Source organism: Lepisma saccharinum, chromosome 18 (assembly GCF_977018435.1).
Source record: "Lepisma saccharinum chromosome 18, izLepSacc3.1, whole genome shotgun sequence".
Taxonomy (NCBI): domain Eukaryota; kingdom Metazoa; phylum Arthropoda; class Insecta; order Zygentoma; family Lepismatidae; genus Lepisma; species Lepisma saccharinum.
Window position 1 is genome coordinate 65,234,770 of NC_139246.1, and position 20,261 is coordinate 65,255,030.

The window sequence follows — 20,261 nt, forward strand, 5'->3', positions numbered from 1 at the left end:
GAGGACCGCTACCGAGGAGGAAACAGGAATTGTAATCGTGCCATCCCTGGTCAAGAGTCCGATTGGCTTCAGTGTCAGGAGTCGATCAGAGATCCATCGAACAAGTACAAATGCAGCAGGACCCGCTGAGTGGCCACCCAGTTCACTGGACCTTATGTCCCTTGATTTTTACCTTTTGGGCTATCTTAATACCATGGTTTATCAAGACAAAATCAGTGATCTCTGACATCTTCCAGCACCGGATCCAGCAAGCGTGTGACTCTGTGGACCCTGCAGTGTTAATGCGTGTCCATGAGGCCTGGCGGGAACGTATTGCATTTTGTGTGGCACAGAACGGGCAGCGCATAGATGTGTACTTGTTGATGTGTACTTCACAGGATGATGACATGACGTCAACAAATCAGTGATGTTTGTGGACGTACTGCCGGAGTGATTGATAACTTCGTGCCGACCAGGAAAGCAAAATCGACGAAATATCCGGTGTGGTTTGAGTCCTGGTGTACAAAAACAAAAGGAAGCCTGAAATTTGTGGAAGCAATGCTCCAGTGTGCATACACACCAAACCTTCCGTGACATCAGACGTCATCCCAAACATTTACTTAGGACAATGTATAAGGACTACGTAAACAATGTAACAAAACTGTGCCTCACTAATCCCAAGAAATTTTATACGTACATTGTTCAATCGAGAAAGCAAAAACTACCTGTCCCCATGTGCACGTACAAATCGGAAACAGGCTGTGGAGAAAAAATAGTGCACTTATTGAATAATTTCTTTCACAAAAACTTCACCTCGCATGCTGCTACCAACACTCTCTCCACCATCAAAACCTCTTCTCAAGAAGTTAAATCTCTCCTTGCTTCATTACCCATACACCGCTCTTTAGGACCAGATTAAATTCCCACGATTTTCCTCCGTAACACTGCTGACTTCTTGTCTCATCCTCTCTCTCTCTTGCTAAATAGGTGCTTCTCTGAAGGCGTGTTTTTAGATGCCTCCCCGATGGCGCCGTGGTAGAGTCTTCGCCTTGTAATTAATGGGTCCAGGGTTCGGATCCCACTATAACCTCCTAAGTTCCAGAAAAAAATATTGCTTTTTAATGCAATCTGGTCCCTTTTGTTATAAAAAATGCAAAAAAAATCGATGCCCACAAGCGTCAGAATCTACGGTACAGTATGCTGTACTCTGGGACTCTGTTGTGTGAATGCTTCTCATAATTTTTGAGGCACTATTCGGATAATTTTGTTTTTTCTATTTACAAATATATGTATTTATTGATTGAATTTACATGCTATTATGAACAGAATACACTATAATTTACACTAATCTATTTGAGCTATTTTACTAAAAAATTTAATGTGCTGTAATACTATATTTCATTCATTTATTTATAAAATCATATTAACCGCAACGGTGACTGAAAAGTGGTAACTCTCCAGAAAAAGAGGGAGAGGGAGGATGTAGCCGACGAGCGATACTATTTTGTGGGTGGAGATTCCAATTTTATGTAGCCTATATTCCTAAATTTCACATGCAAATTTCTCTTTTGCGAATGAAAGTTTATTAAATTACCAGGTTATTTACTACTGGAGTCTTCACTGTTGAAAAACCGGCAATGAAACAGGAGAGAAATAAATGTCCCTGTCTATTAATTATAAAAGTTGCAACTTCAAAGTAAAATACATATAACTGAACAGTCTGGCATGTTTAATCTCCCGAAAGCCATCGGCAGCAATTTAGAACGATTGTACCCATATGGAATCTTATAACCTGCCACTCATGGAAGCATATACAATACCTACAAGGTAAAATGCTATTCACATGCCTGCCAGTTACATTATCCCCTCTTCTACATGAAATATCAATGCAAAATTGAAACCAGACAATTTTTTAAATTTTAGTTATTGCATTTATGATTCGCAAAAATTACATAACAGTAATTCCACTCCACATTTCTTGACTTTAAGTAGTGTCGATAAGAATGTTCCTTAAGTTCAAATAGTATAGCCATCATGAATTTCGAGCTTTGAAAATGCATTCTTTTTGTAAATGATTTGAACATTTAAATGCCTATACACATAGCAAACTGCTTGTAAGGAACATGCTTTTAATGCCTGCAAGCAAACATTTAACTTCCCTTGCACTTGTATCTGGGAGGGGAGGTTTTAGGTTCGAATCCTGGGCCACGCATGAGTGTGTTATTGTTGTTGTAGCGTTAACTACTTAATCTAATCATAATTCATTCTCAATATCGCGATTAACTCAAGAAATAAAAATGAGACAAAAATTGAATAAAAATATAATTTTTTCTGGATGTCGACCATGTTAAATAAATAGGCTCCATTTTTATCATCAGCCCCGAAAACTTGATAACATCCCCAGAACGATATCTCGAGATAATCAACATCATTCAGCAGCATAAAACTTCAAGACGTATTTTACGTAATACTTTTCTTTGTACCGGACGTCCCCTAATTTTTTAAAAAAATAAAATCGGGAGTAATGCTACAGTATAAATTGGAATATTACAGTACTTCTCACTGGACAGTTCTTTCACCTGCTGTTGAACCAGGGACCATTTAATTACAAGGTGATATCTGTAGGGCGCCTAATGGGAAGTTCAACAAGGTCACTTGACTGCTCTACAACAAGGAAGAATTACGTCTTCCTTTACCCACAAGAATCTGGCGTTTGGTCGCACAGCCAGTGCAATCCTCTGTGGGGTTATGAGTTGTCCTTACGTGTGCTGAATGCCCCTTTTCTATCTTCAGCTTTTAGAAAAGATTTGGAGATTTTAAAAAAGATTTGTGGGTTTTAGTCTTGGTAGGGAGTTCATCTCCGATCGTCTATGTATGTATGTATGTGTATATATATACACACACACACATACCCCCCACACACATATATATATAATATGTATCTATGTAGGAAAATAGATTGTAAAAATTGGTTGGTGGATTTAAGAACTTGCCCCCCCCCCCCACTCCGAAATAAGTTCCGACGTCCCTGGTCGCCAGTGGAAACTTTAATCGAATCCTCAGAAATGCTCCTGCCTCACCATTTATTTAAAAAATAACAAAATTATTTCTCTTTATACTCTCGAAAACAGTCCCATCAAAATGGTTTCCTGTCAAAGAGATCTTGGTGTTATCATCGACGAAAAACTAAACTTCAATGAGCACATTACACATACTACTAAACTAGCCATGCGTATCCTTGGTTTTCTGTACAGGTTCCCTGAAATCCAAAACCAATAAGCCATTAGCATATTTTTGAAATCCTTTATCTCTCCCATTCTTGAATACTGCTCTCCCATCTGGACTATGGCTTCTAAAACTAATTCTTCCAGGCTTGCTTTTCCTCGCCATTGCTCGCCATAGAATACCTTCTCTCAGACACCTCCATAAAACAGATATTATGTCTATTTTGAACATCCTGTCACCACACAGTCGTCACGAACTACCAGACCTGAAATATTTGCATAAAATCATTGATTGCGTGTTGTTTCGCACGGTGTTGTTTTACACGACTTTGATTTCGTGTTTGTTCGAACGGTTTCTTATTTTATCGTAATCAGGGTATTGTTTCGCACGGCAGCACCAGGCGAACACAAAGCATAGATGAATTAAAGACAATCGAATGAAAATCAAAATAAATGAGGAATGAAAATAACCACAAACGAAAACAAAATTAATGAATACTGTTATTCAATTTGGAAAGGAAAATGACTTCGAAAAATAAATAACAAAATTGAATGTTAAAAACATATTTATTTATATTTTCTTTCCAATGTATTGTTTCAAGAAGAACAAATCTTATAGGTAACACTAACATAACTTTTGCACGTAGCACAATCTTCTCAAATAGGTTTTAAGATCACTGCTCCTTACCAGATTTTCCTGGATAGATTTTATCCTGGCGTCAAGTTTAATATACGTCCTTTTACTTTTTTGTGATGATTACCTTCAATCTCAATTCTTCTGAAATAATTGAAAGCCGCCGCAGCATCATCCTTGAGTGCCTTTACAAGCGAAAATATGTGCGGACAACTCCTGGATATTGTTGAGTTCAATTTTTGGTGCCAACCGTCGACAGCATAGTTGATTCCGTATCTTTGACCGTAGCAGTTCCATGTCTCTAACAAAATGTTCGGGTTTTCTAGCCATTGTTGTACAAAGTAATCGTTAAACAGTTCAATTTTCTCTCCCGTTGGAAAATCTTCCATAACGATCAGCCATCCGTCACTAATCCTTTCTCTAGGAATCAACGACAGAGATGAACACATCCTGATATGGCGGCGTATATCTTCGTTATTTTTTTATTCCTCGGAGAGACCTAGGCTCTAAAATTTTCGCCAGATACTTTGGCCGAAGTGGTAGTCGCATCCTGACACCTGGGCATCGGGGAATGTAATTTCTAGCTAGTTTATAGCTGCTTGTTCGAAATCAACCTTGATCACCTTTGGCTGGTACCCACCGCACCAGGACAACCCGTCTTTCTTCTGTCTATGCACAACTGCAAAAAAAGAAAACATTAATGCCAAGTTCATTTCTTTAAAACATAAGATCAATAATAATAATAATAATAATAATAAAATTATACGTACCCATACGGTTGATAGGTTCTCTGCAGGTTGTACTGGTATCCCTCAAACAGTAAGACAGGACTACCCCTCTTGGATTTTATAATCTCCATTGCGACGACGAGAACTTCTCACAATTCCTTCTTACTGCAGAATAACCAAGCAGGACAGCAGCATGTTTCTTTATACCATCGTCACTACCAAACAAACAACAGGTGTTTATTCCATTAATCTTTAATCCGTCTATGCTTTCTGTTCGCCTGGTGCAGCCGTGCGAAACAACACCCTGATTGCGATGAGATAAGAAACCTTGGGAACAAACATGAAAATGACTATCGTGCAAAACAAAACCGAATTCCTTGTCAACCAATTTCATCTACGAGTACTAGGGATGGCCAAACGGATCCGGATCCGAAAGTTCCGGATCCGGATATGAGAGTTTCGTATCTCAATCCCATTAGAAAATTACTACACCTTAAAAGGTATTATGATCTTCGATTACAAAGAAATTTTTCATTAGTTAGTCCTACAATCATTTTTTTCAAGTGTCGTTACTAAAATACTTTGCTATGCATCGGCTAACACACTCGTGCACAAAAATAATCTTACTTGTTTAACATAAAATATCAGAGGTGATTTTGTAAATGCCATTGAAACGAATATGTATTCATTCGAATGTATTGGAAATAGAAACACACATACGTAAATGTGAGACATTCCATTCCAGGATGAAACCTTCAACACATATAACAAGATAGAAAAGTTATACAAAAAATATACAATTGTTCTACAGTTACAGTTTTACAAATTAAAATAAAACATTATAATATATGCAGCCTTATATAATTACAAAGTGTAAGACTAACAAGGGAAGTTATCTAATTGTTCCCCTCCGATTTCCATGAAACTTGGCAGGTGTGGTAGGGGAAGATAACGTGACGGTAAAGTAAGCCGTGGGTGGAGTGTTCGAGTCACGGGAAAAGTTTGATTCTCCATAGTGGGGCCCAATGGAAGAAATACGTGTTCTTTTGTTTCAGCTAAAAACTGTTTTAGGGGGCAAAATCACCTCAAATGTCAAGATGAGGACAAATTGAACTGACCCCTGTGTCTCCCTCCGATTTCCATGATACTTGGCAGGTGTGTGTATAAACGGGCCCAAAGGAAGAAATACGTGTTTTTTTTTGTTTCGGCTAAAAAACTGTTTTAGGGGGCAACCCCCCTCAAATGTCAATATGAGGACAAATTTAAGTGAGCATTTGACCTCTGTGTCCCCCTCCGATTTCCATGAAACTTGGCAGGTGTATAGTGGGGCCCAAAGGAAGACGTGTTTTTTTTTGTTTCACCTAAAAAACGGTTTTACGCGGCAAAACCCACTCAAATGTCAAGATGAGGACAAAAATAAGTGGGCATTTGACCCCTGTGTCCCCCTCCGATTTCCATGAAACGTGGCAGATTTATAGAGGGCCCCAAAGGAAGAAATACGTGTTTTTTTTTGTTTTGGCTAAAAAACTGTTTTAGGGGGCAAAACCCGCCTCAAATGTCAAGATGAGGACAAATTGACGTGGGGATCTTCTGACCCCTGTGTCTCCCTCCGATTTCCATGAAATTTGGCAGGTGTATAGAGAGGCCCTATGCCCCCTGTTTCTTCCTATGCTATATTTACGTGGTTTCGGGGTCAGATTCCCACATCAATTTCTCCTCATCTTGACATTTGAGGGGGGGTTGCCCCCCTAAAACAGTTTTTTAGCTGAAACACAAAAAGACGTGCTTCTTCCTTTGGGCCCCTTCATACACCTGCTAAATTTCATGGAAATCGGAGTGGCACACAGGGGTCAGATCCTCGCGTCAATTTGTCTTCATCTTCACCTTTGAGGGGGGTTTTGCCCCCTAAAATAGTATTTTTTTTAGCTGAAACACAAAAACACGTATTTCTTCCTTTGGGCCCCTCTATACACCTGCCAAGTTTCATGGAAATCGGAGGGGGAGACTTAGACCTCCCTTGTAAGTGTATTAATTAATTACAAATCGCGAACGCTCGCGCACACACTATATATACGGTATATGTATGTATGTATGTATTATATATATATATGTATATTAGCAGGTAACAATATGTTATAAACAAATTCTTACTTTCCAAAGAAGCGCATGTGGGATGGCAAAACGGATCCGGATCCGAAAAATTTTAAGATCCGGATCTGGCCATCCCTAACGAGTACCCGCACGGCCAACCCGCAACGTAAAGCTTTCACATTTCCCGCCACAAGGCTCTCTCTCCTACAGCGGTCTCTTTACATAGGCTCCCCCACTTACCTGCCTGTAAACACTGATATTTTCTTGTCAGAACACAGTTTCTTATAATCACTAAGAATGTACATGTAACAATTTATTTTTTTCGTCTGCCATCTTGTATTGTCTTGTTTTGATGTTGTTATTCTTATTTTATTTTCCTGTTGCTACAATTTCAGTATAAAATGGTCTTTCATTGCTGTATTTGAAACTTTAAGCAAATAAATAAATAAATATAAAATCATAACACAAATGAGGAAAATAGCAAAAAAGGAAACAGTACGTTAAGTTAAATTACAATCAGACAGAGTTACAATTACTCACCAACGGTGTGGTGTATATGCAATATAACAACGGTGCATATGCAGTTGCTGTTATCTGTAAAACTTACCTGGCACTGGATGAAGAAGTTTAAAGGGAACGTCGGTCACCAGTTCTCCCCCCAGGGTGCCGCAGTTGACCTTCACGCGCACAGAGTAGGAGATGACGATGCCCAGAGCGTCGTTGGGGTTCTTGCCCTCTGGCAGGAGGGTGGAGGAAGCCAAGTTCACATCGTCATCCTTCAAGAAACAATCAAGATTAGATTAATCACAGAAGCGTGATTAAACTCAATAAGAAGCAAAAGTTATCTTCGCATTTACACTAAAATTTGAACGTTAAAATTCACACAGTATATTCCATCGCGCAGCATTATCAAGGATTGTAACCAGTGTTGGAAGTGGTGATGCTGTGCGATCCTCTCCTTCAAGAAAAGACAAATATATCGGACTTCTCCCCTTGTCACCATATTCAACCATACAAGCATCACCCCCCCCCCCAAAGGAAAAAATCAATCAAGTTTCCTTTTCGCATTATGAGTCCCTCGTCTGTCGGTGACTGTAACTTAATGAATCGAAATTACACCATTTTCTCAACTACGATTGTATTGCAAGAAGAAACACCATGTCCTCGACTGTTACTCACTTGCTCGAAACGGATTTTTCGTTCATCAGATGAGAGAAACGAGGAAAATAAGCAGGGTGGATAAAAATCATGATTTTCATTTAAAAAATAATTTTGGTTAATTTATTTATTGAGATAGATTTTTTTTAAAAACACGCTTAAAATTGCTTGTATGGATTTTGGCACCATACATAATGATATACAGTATGTTTTTTTAGGGATAGAGTAAACGGCCATGTAAAATGTTTGAACAGTTTAATTAAAGCAAATTAAAAATTATATGTAAATATACAGGGTGTATCATAAGTGATAGTCATAAATGAATCCAGAGATACATCGCGTCAAACCTAGGCGAAAGTTCCTCTTCCACTTTTCCGAGGGATGCTCGGTGTCGGAGCTAGACACCGAAAGTGTGGGAAAATACAGTTCACAGTATGGCAGTTAGAAAGGCGTTCTAAAGAAATCATAAAGGAATCTTATGCGCTCTACCAGAAACGCACCATGCGAGATCTGTGGGACCTATGCGGAAGGGACTCTCCATAGGAAATGGGGTTCCTCGTAGAAAGAATACGTGAAAGGGGTATCTGAGGAAGCAGGTGGACGTCATTACATGATATTCAGATACCATTCACAATTACGGAAACACGATTGACGAAACCGGGATAATTTTAGCATAGTTGCGTTGCCGGAGGGGCAATGGGCATAACAACACTGACAGTAAATGCAAGCCGAACACTTTACCACTTGGGCACTGTGACACAGTACTGTTGTGGTGTAAATGCAGGATGTAGGTACGATACCTACGTACATACGTACGTATTGTTAATCGAAACTAGGGATGATACCGAGCCCGAGACCAGTCTCGGTCTTGTCTCGGCCTCGTCTCGAATTCGAGACCGTCTCTCTGCAGACGAGACGAGAACGAGACCACCACCCTCGAGACGTGTTCGAAACGAGACCGAGACTGAGTAGGCCAACTAGTACACGAGACGAGACCCAAAAGAAGATCACCCTTTTGAACTCGAGTCGAGACGGAGACGAAGGAAAGTCTCGTCTCGTCTCGTTTCGATACCACCCCTAATCGAAAAGTACATGACGTTATTGGAAATTACTGTACTTCATACTGTATGTGCCTTTGAATCACGTAAAATATACGACGTGTTCTACTAGTATTACGTAATACGTAATTTGCGTAGTTCCTATCCTTACCGTCAGGGGCAGCGTGACTTGCGTCAAGGCTAGAAGGCACACTGAGACGTAGTTCAGTAAGTGTATCTGTTCGAGACGGAATACGTACAACAGTGTCTGTCAGTGAAGTGCACTTCGCGGTTCAAATGGAAAGTGTGTACACTAACGAGGAATATGCGGACATGCATTTCTTCTACGGGAAAGCAGACGGCAATGCAGTGGAGGCTGCACGCCTGTACCAGGAAGCTTTTCCTCGCCAACGGCACCTTGATCGTCGCGTGTTCATAAGATTACACCAACGCTTCCGATAACACGGGAATTTTGAATATGGAGAAAGAAGCGGTAAGCCAACACGTATCACAGTGGAAGAACGCGTTGATGAAGCACCAGGGACGTCAACTAGGAGGAACGCTGCACAAGAGCGAGGTGTTTCTCACAGCAGTGTGTGACGCATTTTTCACCACCAGTTGCTCTACCCGTACCATCTCCAACGCGTACAAGGTCTCCAAACAACGAATTGCGAGGCTAGGTTAGCTTTTGTGAGTGGATGCTGCAAAAACTTGCATTACACCCACGCTTTTTATGTGACATTTTGTTCCCAGACGAAGCTGGATTCATTCGTTACGGAATTATGAACTTTCATAATACTCACGTGTGGTGTAACGAAAATCCCCATGAAACGTTTGAGTCACGACATCAGCAACGTTTCACCTTGAATGTGTGGATGTGTATAGTAGGTGATTTCATATTGGGACCTCACATCCTGCCACAAAACTCAATGGTTGTGGGTACCTTCAGTTCCTACGTAATTATCTTCCACGCCTCCTGGAAGATATTTCCCTTCACCAGCGGTTGTTTATGTGGTTCATGCACGATGAGGCACCAGCACATTTTGCTTTGCCTGTGCGGTGGCACCTTACGAGACGCTATGGTCGGCACTGGATAGGTCGTGTATTGTGGCCACCACGGTCACTTGATTTAAATCCATTGGATTTTTGTATTTGGGGTCACATGAAGAGCATGGTGTACAGCTCTCCTGTCGATAATGTTGCCGAGTTAGAGGAACGTGTGATTGATTCATGTGCACAAATACGAAATACACCAGGGATATTGGAAAGAGTGCGGAATTCACTACTCCAACGGTTGCGCTGTTGTGTGGAAATGAACGGAAGTCATTTTGAGCACTTGCTGTAACTTCTTGTACAGTATCACACGTGTTCAGGGTATTTTTTTCTTAATATCTTCCTTGAAACTGTTTCCCATCTGAGGTCACATTCAACCACAATGTTTTCCCATGACATTCGTCAGCCAACGAGCATTTTGTTGCATTTACTGCCGGTGTTGCTATGCCCATTGCCCCTCCGGCAACGCAACCATGCTAAAATTTTCCCGGTTTCGTCTATCGTGTTTCCGTAATTGTGAATGGTATCTGAATATCATGTAATTGACGTCCACCTGCTTCCTCAGATACCCATTTCACGTATTCTTTCTGCGGGGAATCCCATTTCCTATGGGGAGTCCCTTCCGCATAGGTCCCACAGATTTAGCATGGTGCATTTCTGGTAGAGCGCATAAGATTCCTTTATGGTTTCTTTGGAACGCGTTTCTAACTGCCATAGTACTCGTCCTACAGAGGTGTAAACTGTATTTTCCCACATTTTCGGTGGTGTCTAGCTCCAACACTGAGCATCTCTCGGAAAAGTGGAAGAGGAACTTTCGTCTAGGTTTGACGCGATGTATCTCTGGTTAAATTTATGACTATCACTTATGATACACCCTGTATATTTATCTGTTTTCGTACAGTATCTATTGTGGAAATGTTTGTTGAGTGCGTTAATGAAACTATAATAAGTCAAGAAACTTTTCTTCCAGTGAAAATGAAACATACTGGATGTACTCTAAAATTGTAACTTGCTATTAACTTCAGAATTATAATAGTCTTTACAGATTGTAGAGTTTCTTAATAGTAGTTTCAAAAATATCAGCTGCCATCTATACTTACAGTTTAATGATAATGACATTATTTATGGTTTAACATGATTAGAATTTTGTATATTTTTCTACACAAAATGTTTGCTATTTTTGCCTATAAAAATGATTGAATTTTAAGTCACGAGAAATGTTTGTTTACATTTCCTTTCGTATGAGCTTCACAACATCAGTAAATGTATTTTATTTCCTTTATTTTCCTTTCATAGAGTTTAATAAACACCATTAAACGATCATGAGATTAATGTAATTTCACCAATAGTGATACTGGTGTCTACAAAATACTAATGTACATTATTCTATCAATTATTTATTTAAGTGATTTAAATCGCGAATTAAATCAATCCACCTTGAAAATAAGTGAGAAATACGTTCCCCTTCCCCTCATAGGAAATATCGGTAGATGGTTCATTGTCAAAACGAGAAAATACGTTCTGTAACCTAACAGGAAGTAAATAAATTATACGAAAAATGATAGAAAGAAAATAGAATTCAAGTGGAAGTGGTCATATCAAATTTTGTCTCAGCTTACATGTCAATATTTGCAAATCTAGTTACCAAGTTGGCATCTACAATTTAATCTATCCACTTCGTCCTTCTGATACTAGTTGTCTGTCATACACTGAACAGATGACAATAGAAATGAGTTTGAGTTACTGAATTAAGTCCACTTTATGCACATTAAGGTTAATCGGGACTGGACCTACAGTTTAAAGTGGGATCCGAACCACTTGTGCCTCCACCGGGACCCCTTGATTACAAGGCAATGACGCTACCACTGCGCCATGGGGTAGGCACTATAATAGAAATGAAAGATCTCAAAATTCCAAAGTAAGCAACACATAATATAATGTATATTCAGGGCATTATGAGGCAAGTGACAAAAATGGTTGAAAATACAGGGATTTACGTAGTAGTAATACAAGTTCCGGACGACTGTCCTTATCTATGCACCGGATACACATTTAATAGTTTGCAACTGTGAACAGGTCAGTATATTCGCTACTGATTCATCATTAGATTGTTACTGTGGTTGTACGTGTTTTAGCTGTAATGTAACAACGTGAACCTCGGATACTTCCGTTATCAGCACAAAAGTACTACAAGGCATCTGGACACAAACCTGTAGATATCAACCTTGCAACGAGATTTGCAAATATTTGACATGTAGCTGGGCGTAAACACCCACATGTAAGCTGTAAGTCTAATAAAATTTATTGTTGTTGATATTTGACATGTAGGCTGAGATAAAATACGATATTGACACTTCATATTGAATACGTTTTTACCATTTCTGATATCGTTGGTTCACTTCCCCCTTCCCCTGAGATGACTGCTGATCTTCTGGCTGGTAGGCTATGATGTTCGATCTACTGGACGCGTTTCTCGATTCGTTTTACACTTAATCATGAGGTTGGTAGTTTGTCATTCTCACAAAATGTGTGTGTTCCTTGCAACCCTGCCGTGCGGTGTTTTGCCCCAGGAAATGGCGTCAAAGATACGATCAAATGTTGTGTTGGGTTGCCAGCATCCAGGCGGCAAAACGGTCTTTTTGGAACGGCTGTAGCGTCGAATCGACGCACCAACGAGAAAAAATGTTACTGAGAAAAGTTGTTTATTTTCATGTCCTCTATACGAATCTGTGGTCCGTGGGCGCCATTAAAATGACACCCTGTATATCGTGTCTGCGATATATCGTCACGATATTTTAGCGATATATGTCGTGTCAGCGATATATCGTAACGATATTTGGAGACGTGGAGACGATATATCGCTGATATCACGATGCGGAAAAAATATCATATCGTATCGTCTGTGGCCATATTTTCGTGACGATATATCCAGATATCGTCATTCGTGATTGACACAAACTTCACTCTCTTCTAATAATGCAAAATGTCGTACAGGGACAACAGGAGTCAGAAGACTGGGTATGTAGATTGTGGTAACACGAACGTTGCGTTAATGCCTTTGGACGCAAAGTTTTCATGTGGAATATGTATGTGAAAACTATAAAATAGCTGTGTAATTCGATTTACTCAACACTGATCCGGTTAACCCCGTATCACAGGTATAATGCGTTAGAAATTAATGCAAGTTGTGTGTTCCATGTTGCTTAGATGCTTCAAAATCTGCTTTTTTATTAATTGCATAGAATTTACAAGAATATTTTTTCCCCAAAATTAAACAATCGTTTTTGAAAATGTGGCCCGATTTCCCTCGCTCTACCACAATCTATCGGGTACCATTTGTTATCCATTGGGCAAATCCCCATGTGTCTTCTTTTATTATGTTGTTAGAATTTTGTATTTTCAACGATTGATGTGTTTTCTTTTACAGAAATTGACAAACAGTTCAACCGTCATCTCAAGCATATAATTCATATTGTCCTACTATGCTTCCATCTTGACCTTCTTCTACTATAGCATTCCAGTCATCCATTACAATGACGAAAGATCTTTTGTTTTCTCTTTCAGTATCCCTTCAATGTTACTGTAGTTTTCCTCCACTTCTTCCATTAAGACACTCATGTGCACTTGCAAGTCTTATTCCTTCCTTGTAGTCTCACCGCTATTATCCTGTCATTCAAACAACACATTAATATTACTTGTTTTCCATACGTGGCCCAGGTAGTATGCGTTCTTCTTAAGAAAAAATGAAATTCTTATATTCCACCGTCCAAACCTCAGCCTTTTTCCCTCTTCTAAACCGAGTTGACCTGTTATAACACTTCCCTGCGAGACATCTTCCTCCCGTATATCCGAATAAGGGGAATTGCATCTGGAAGCTTGTCTTTTTTAAAGATCATCATGTTAGTTGCATTTTTTCTAGGCAAGGTATTTGGAGTAGCTCACCCTTACATTTCCGCACAATACTCCCTCTTTGTTATCTTGAAATATCCCGGGGGGAAGGGGGAGGGGGAACTCGGAAGTGAGAACAGTATAGATTTGAAGAAACTGGCTTATAGACGTCACCAAATACATCACGTGAAGATCTTTGGGTTTTTAGCGTAAGCTGAAGCTCGATTAGGCATCGCCGCACAGTTTTCTCGCCATCATTTCAACATAATATAGTTATGCTGCTCTTGATTTCTGATTGTTCCGAAATGCACATTTTGTTTATAAAGCACAATACTAATTCTAATGTCGTCATTGCCTTGTAATCAAGGGGTCCCGGGTTCGATACCCAGTGGAGGCACAAGTGGTTCGGATTCCACTTTAAACTGTAGGTCCAGTCCCGATTAGCCTTACTGTGCATAAAGTGAACTTAAAACAGCAACTCAAACCAAACTAATTCTAATGTAGCCTACACATACAGAGAGACTATCAATTCACCAAATTCTAAATCCTTAATCTATAAGTTTCAGAGGTCAAAGAGTGGTACATTTGTTTTACAGAATAGGTAACAATTTACCTTAAGATACCCATCCAAGGCAACGCCTCTCCTGTCGCTGTTACTGGACGCCAGAGGCATCAAGTAAAACACTTTGCTTAGGGAAACACCAGGAGTGATCGGACATCCTTCTCTGGATTGAATACTGGCAACGCTGCGAGAGAATTGAGCATTAACCATGGTCACTTCGCAGTGTTGCATCACCATAACCTGTGTTGGTTGAGAGAAATGCAGAAATATTTAATTATCATCATACATGTAAGTTACATTATGTACCAGTCGTGAAAATATACACTTTCCCCATAAACCTACCGGTATTAAGGCTCTACGGGGGAAGTATTTATTCCATGATGGTACATCCAGTATCAAAACAACTCTCCTCTCCCACGTACCATATGGAAACTTCCCATTATTGTTTTTTTATCTCCTTTCAGATATCAGCTTCCTGTTTTCAAATCGATTCTATTTTTTTTGTTTGTTTTTTTGTTTTCTTGAGCGTTGATTCATTGCTCATTGGTAATAAATTACTAACTAACATCAATGTTGTCACTCTCTTAAACAAGCACACTTGGAAATCCTCTAACACCCATGATGTAGTACACAATTACGCAAAATATAGCCTAGGCAAGAGATTTAGATACTATTTTCATTTTTTCCTGCTGCCCTACGAAAATGAAAAAGGAATATAATGATTCGTGAACACAGCAGTTAATGAAAACTCGGCACATAAATGACGCTCGCTGGCAAGTAAAATTCGTTCATGATTACATCAGATTAAACTACAAAGAAAATTCAGTCCTCACACTACGAATATGAGGGGACATATTCGTTTGACTGTCTATTTGGTATGGTGAAGAATAACAAACTTAACCCTCTGTATCTACGGAGCACAATATCAAACAATAAGAGTGTCCTCTTTTGTAGGATCAGCGGGATATATGATGTATCGGGACTTGATAAGGAACAGAGTCAGTTTCCTAATCCTCCATGTACGAGTAATATATCAGAAAATTTGACCAAAAGATGACACGAAAATTGTCTTTCATATTGTACATATTCGATTATTTAATTTAGAAATTTAATACAACGGACATGAATATGTGTAATATTTACATAAAAAACAAATGTAATAGCTATAGATCTCCAAATAAATGAAAATGAATTCGACATTCACCCTTCCACCACCTCGTACTCTTTCGATGTTTTTATTTCTTTTTAATTTGGTTATCACAGAGCGCTACGACGCCAGCGTTCCGGGTTCAAATCTCGAGCTGGGCATGGTTCTTTGTGAGCGTCCCTTCATCAATTTCATGATATCATCACTCATCCTCATCGTCGCAATTATCCAAAAGTGCCAGAAAATTGACATAAAATAGCCTAATTCAATGAATTCAAACTAAAATGGCTCTTTCGAAGGAAATTTAATTATGTGTAAGTTATAAAGGAAATCAGAATAGCTAATTCCTTTTTTTAAAAGAATTGTAGTAACCCCAAGATAACAAGTCAATAGGGAAACTGGGAATTTTATTTTTTAAGTGTATTTATTGTAAGGACTGAACTACCTTCTGTGTTAAAACATTAAATCCATATTTGTAACATTTCATAGACTTTTATAAGTCTAACAATTATAAGTAGTACCAAGTGATATATTTTGTAATGTCTGTAATTTTATATGGAAAATTTCCAGGTATTTACTAATTCTACAGAAAATCTATGGCTCCTTTACATGTAAGAACCTTCTTTGTGCAGTCACGGACATATCTGGGTTGTAACAATACCACTGACTCTCAATGGCATCGTTGCAATTCAGAAGTAGTGACTGCGATTACGGGGGGCATGGGGGGCAGTTGTAATACACTTTCGTTCCCCGCAACTGCTCTTGTCCACTCAGCTTTGGCACCCAATCTCTTCTACTGCCAAGAAGTGTCCGTAACTGTACTCTTCCAAGAAAGTAGAAAACCATATGAAATATATTTTTTAGGATATATATTTGAGGATTAACTAGTGTTATTATTTTAGGCATACATTACATTTATAATTTTTGGTGTAATTTTTTTTAAAAAAATTACAAATTCATAATATTAGGCGCATCCAGAAAGTCAGTTTCCCACTCGCCCACTATGACCAGCTTTTATTCACGTCCTTTAAAATTATTCACTAAGAAATATTGTCCTTCATTAGGACACAAGGCTTGCAACTGAAGTTGGTACATTAACCTAGCAGAAATATTAATTTAAAAAGGCAGTGGAAGGCTTAAGCCGCAAAATTGTAGGTTTAGAGGAATTATACATAAAAAGCTTGATAGTAAAGAGGTTTATTTAACAACATGCCTGAAGGGCTTGAGACTACATAAATGATAATAATAAGAATATAAACCCCAAACTAAATTCAATAAGTAACCAAGGAACAATTTTACAGAAATTAAATTATACAATTAAATCTTTAAATGAAGATGTGTTTCTAACTAAGACTTCCTAACACTTTAGTTAATGAAAAGGGATTATAGTAATTTCAATTAAATCAAATTTTAAAAGACCTTGCATATGGTTATACTACAGATGGCAGGCCATGCGTATTGAAACCAGTTTTACGCATGCGTGAGAGTCACATGCCCTGGCTAGTGAATGTCCTAGAAGACGCCTCCCGAGAGTCCTCAGTAGCGTCGCGGCAGCGATGAAACATGCCGGCTCTTATTCCATCTCCCGCCGCTTGCGAGGTTCGTTCGGTGATCAAGTTCTTGAACGCACAAAACATACAGCCGATCGAAATTCATAGTCAGCTGTGCCAGGTGTATGGGCCAGACGTCATGAGCAAGCAGACGGTGCGTCGTTGGTGCAGGACATTTACTGAAGGCCGGCAAAATGTGCATGACGACGAGCGCAGTGGGCGGCCATCGGCCGTTATGGACGAGCTTGTGGAGCAGGAGCAGCAGCGCATATTGGAGGATCGTCGTGTCACGATCACGGAACTCAGCAGCCATTTCCCGCAGATTTCTCGGTCGTTGTTGCACGACATTGTTACCAGATGCCTCTTGTTCCGAAAATTGTGTGGCCTGTGGGTGCCGAAACAACTGACGCCCGAACACAAAGGAAAACGCATGGGCACGGCGCTGACATTTCTGCAGCGTTACCTTGATGATGACGATTTTCTCAACCAGATCATCACAGGGGATGAAACGTGGATTGCATACAGCACCCCAGTAAGCAAGCAGCAGTCCATGCACTGGCGTCATAGTGGATCTCCATGCAGGACGAAGTTAAAACAGACTGTGTCGGCGCGAAATGTGATGTGCACGGTGTTCTGGGACAGACAAGGCATTCTGCTCATCGAGGTTCTGCCCAGAGGTGAGACTGTGAACGCTAACCGTTGCTGTGAAACACTGAGGACATTGCGACGAGCCATTCAGAATAAACGACGTTGTAAGCTCAGTGCCGGGGTGATCTTGCTGCACGACAATGCGAAGCCGCATATGGCTAGGCGCACTGCAGCCCTTCTGGACAGGTTCGGTTGGAACGTGTTCGATCATCCATCGTACAGCCCGGATCTCGCTCCCAGTGATTACCATCTGAAAAGTCCCTGTCCGGTCAACATTTTCACAGCGACGAAGAGGTTCAGACGGCTGTCACACAGTGGTTCGGCGCCCAGGCGGCGGACTTCTACGACGCAGGTATACAGAAGTTGGTCCCACGCTTTGAGCGCCCGAATTCCGGCGGGAATTATGTTGACGAGTAACTGGACAAGTGCTGTATCTGTGGCTATAAATCATTGAATAAAATAATGTTTCCTTTTTGTGCACGACCCCAGGGAAACTTGCTTTCTGGATGCGCCTCATAATAATAAAGCACAAGCTAATTTCCCCATTTTATATGTTCAATAAATTTTCATGCTGTTACGGGTCTTTTAAGACACAACATAGCTACCATACTACAGCATGAGTTTTTATCTTATTAGCTTTCGAAATTGTACTGCATAATATAATTTAGTTATGTTAGTCATAATAGATTTACATGTAGGAGTTGAAGGGATCCCAGGTCAGACAGCAACCTTGCTTGGAGGTTCCTGATTCGAACGGATGACAAGAGAATTTACATAATTTGAATGTGGGCTAAACGGGAGAGATAGCGGGAATGAAACCGCTGGAGTAGAAATCAAGAACACGGAGCGGGAAGTCATATGTTTACGGGCCAGGAAGCATGAAGCATGGCTTGTAGTATTTTACTGACATTAGTTCTACCTCTCCTTGGACCATACCGAACTCAAGTTTCTCAAAGGAAAAGAAGAAAGGATCAAAGGAAATTGGCGCGGTGGTCTTGTTGGTGTCGACCTCTTGGTGGAGTGGTTAACACTGCGTGCTGCGACGCCAAAGCCAGCGATCCCGGGTTTGAATCCCGGTTTGTGTTCGTTTGTCATTGATGAGAAGATAGTTGAGATTAATTTATATGAGTATGATGTGTGGGGATCGCTGCCGCTTAGGAGTCTTCCTTTAAATAAAAGAAAAAAAAAGTAGGTAGGGCGTCTGACTGCCACGCGGGATACCCGGGTTCGATTCTCGGTGTGGGTGATCTAAGGTCGGAATTTTTCCGGCCTTGTCCCCGCATAAAGCGGTTCTGGGGCTCACCAGATTCAAATCAATGGGTACCTGGGGGTAACAGCGGTCGGAACGTTGTGCTGATCACATCACCTCCAAAAAGGCCGAGATCGAGAATGTGTGGGGTCCTACCACCCACATCCTCTACATGTGCCTTCATGGCACGGTGCTATATGCAATGGTATCTCTAACTTTACCTTAGTTACTTACTGTAAAAGTAGTGGGAAATGTTTATTACAGCCAACAGAAATCTAATCTTAGTTCGTACAACTGAACTATATTAGGTCTGAATCTACTTACTAAGGAAAACTCTAATACGACATAAAGTTCAATGAGGGTAAAGCATGTTATTATGTTTCTTACATTACACTTAAAAATTTTCATATTTACACGTGATTAGTGAAATGCTGGAAACAATTATTTTTGTGTATGGATTTCCGGAATTACGTTCCTAACTTCGGAATAGTATGGGAGCTTTCTTCTCCTCAGTCGTCAAAAGAATTAGAAACAGTCTTTAAAAACAACCTGTATTCAATTCAACTACTATCCAGAAATGAGAAGCGTACTTGTCAACTGAATGCAGGAAAAAGAAGAAGCTCAAAGTTGTTCCACTGTTTTAGACAGCTTTCTCTTTATTAGATATTACTACATATGATTGAGAAAAAAGGTATCTTTATTTGAAGGGTCTGATAAGTATGTTTTTCTTTTGTGTGTAAATAGTCTACGTGTCCTAAATTCCTCATGCCATACTTTATTTTCACTAATATTTTGAATCAAGCACAATTTTTCCTGTAATACATATATGAATTGTGCTGTAGCAATACCGGAAGTGAATCTGTAGTGTCGTTATGATACATGAAAGATTGTTTTAAAATTGGGAATTGTAGATAATGTTTCGTGGTTTCCGAGGTAAATCTCGCAATATGTGTTTTATGACCAACATATGTCGATGTTATGTAAATGTGACAAGGTTGATGTGAACACTGCAATTTTCGTATTTTGAAGTTATGTGAATTTGTTGTTAAGTTTATTTAGTTTATTTGGCGGCTTCTTTCTTTGGGAATAAGTTTCATAATAGTACGGAGAAGAGATCAATTAGAAAACGTAACTGCTATAATAATATGGGCAATGAAACTATTTTCTTGTGTGTCCGTAAAGTGGTATATCAACGTGTAATAAAATTTGTTAGATACTCCGAGCTACAATACGCTGCAATTTTCAACAGTAATAATGTTATTATAATCTTATTCTTTGTTGGAGAAAACATTCAAACTTGTGAAATGATGCAG

The 20,261-nt window shown here is 39.6% G+C and overlaps 1 protein-coding gene across 1 annotated transcript in view; it reads right to left on the minus strand.

Moving 5' to 3' along the window:
* Positions 1–20,261, minus strand: part of Arr2 (arrestin 2) — a 53,523-nt gene that overhangs the window by 3,552 nt on the left and 29,710 nt on the right. Inside the window, exons 6-7 of the mRNA XM_083139857.1 lie at positions 14,406–14,594; positions 7,264–7,432 (exon numbers count right to left, since the gene is read on the minus strand). Of these exons, the coding sequence (XP_082995983.1) occupies positions 7,264–7,432; positions 14,406–14,594 (358 nt within the window). The remainder of the gene's footprint in view (positions 1–7,263; positions 7,433–14,405; positions 14,595–20,261) is intronic.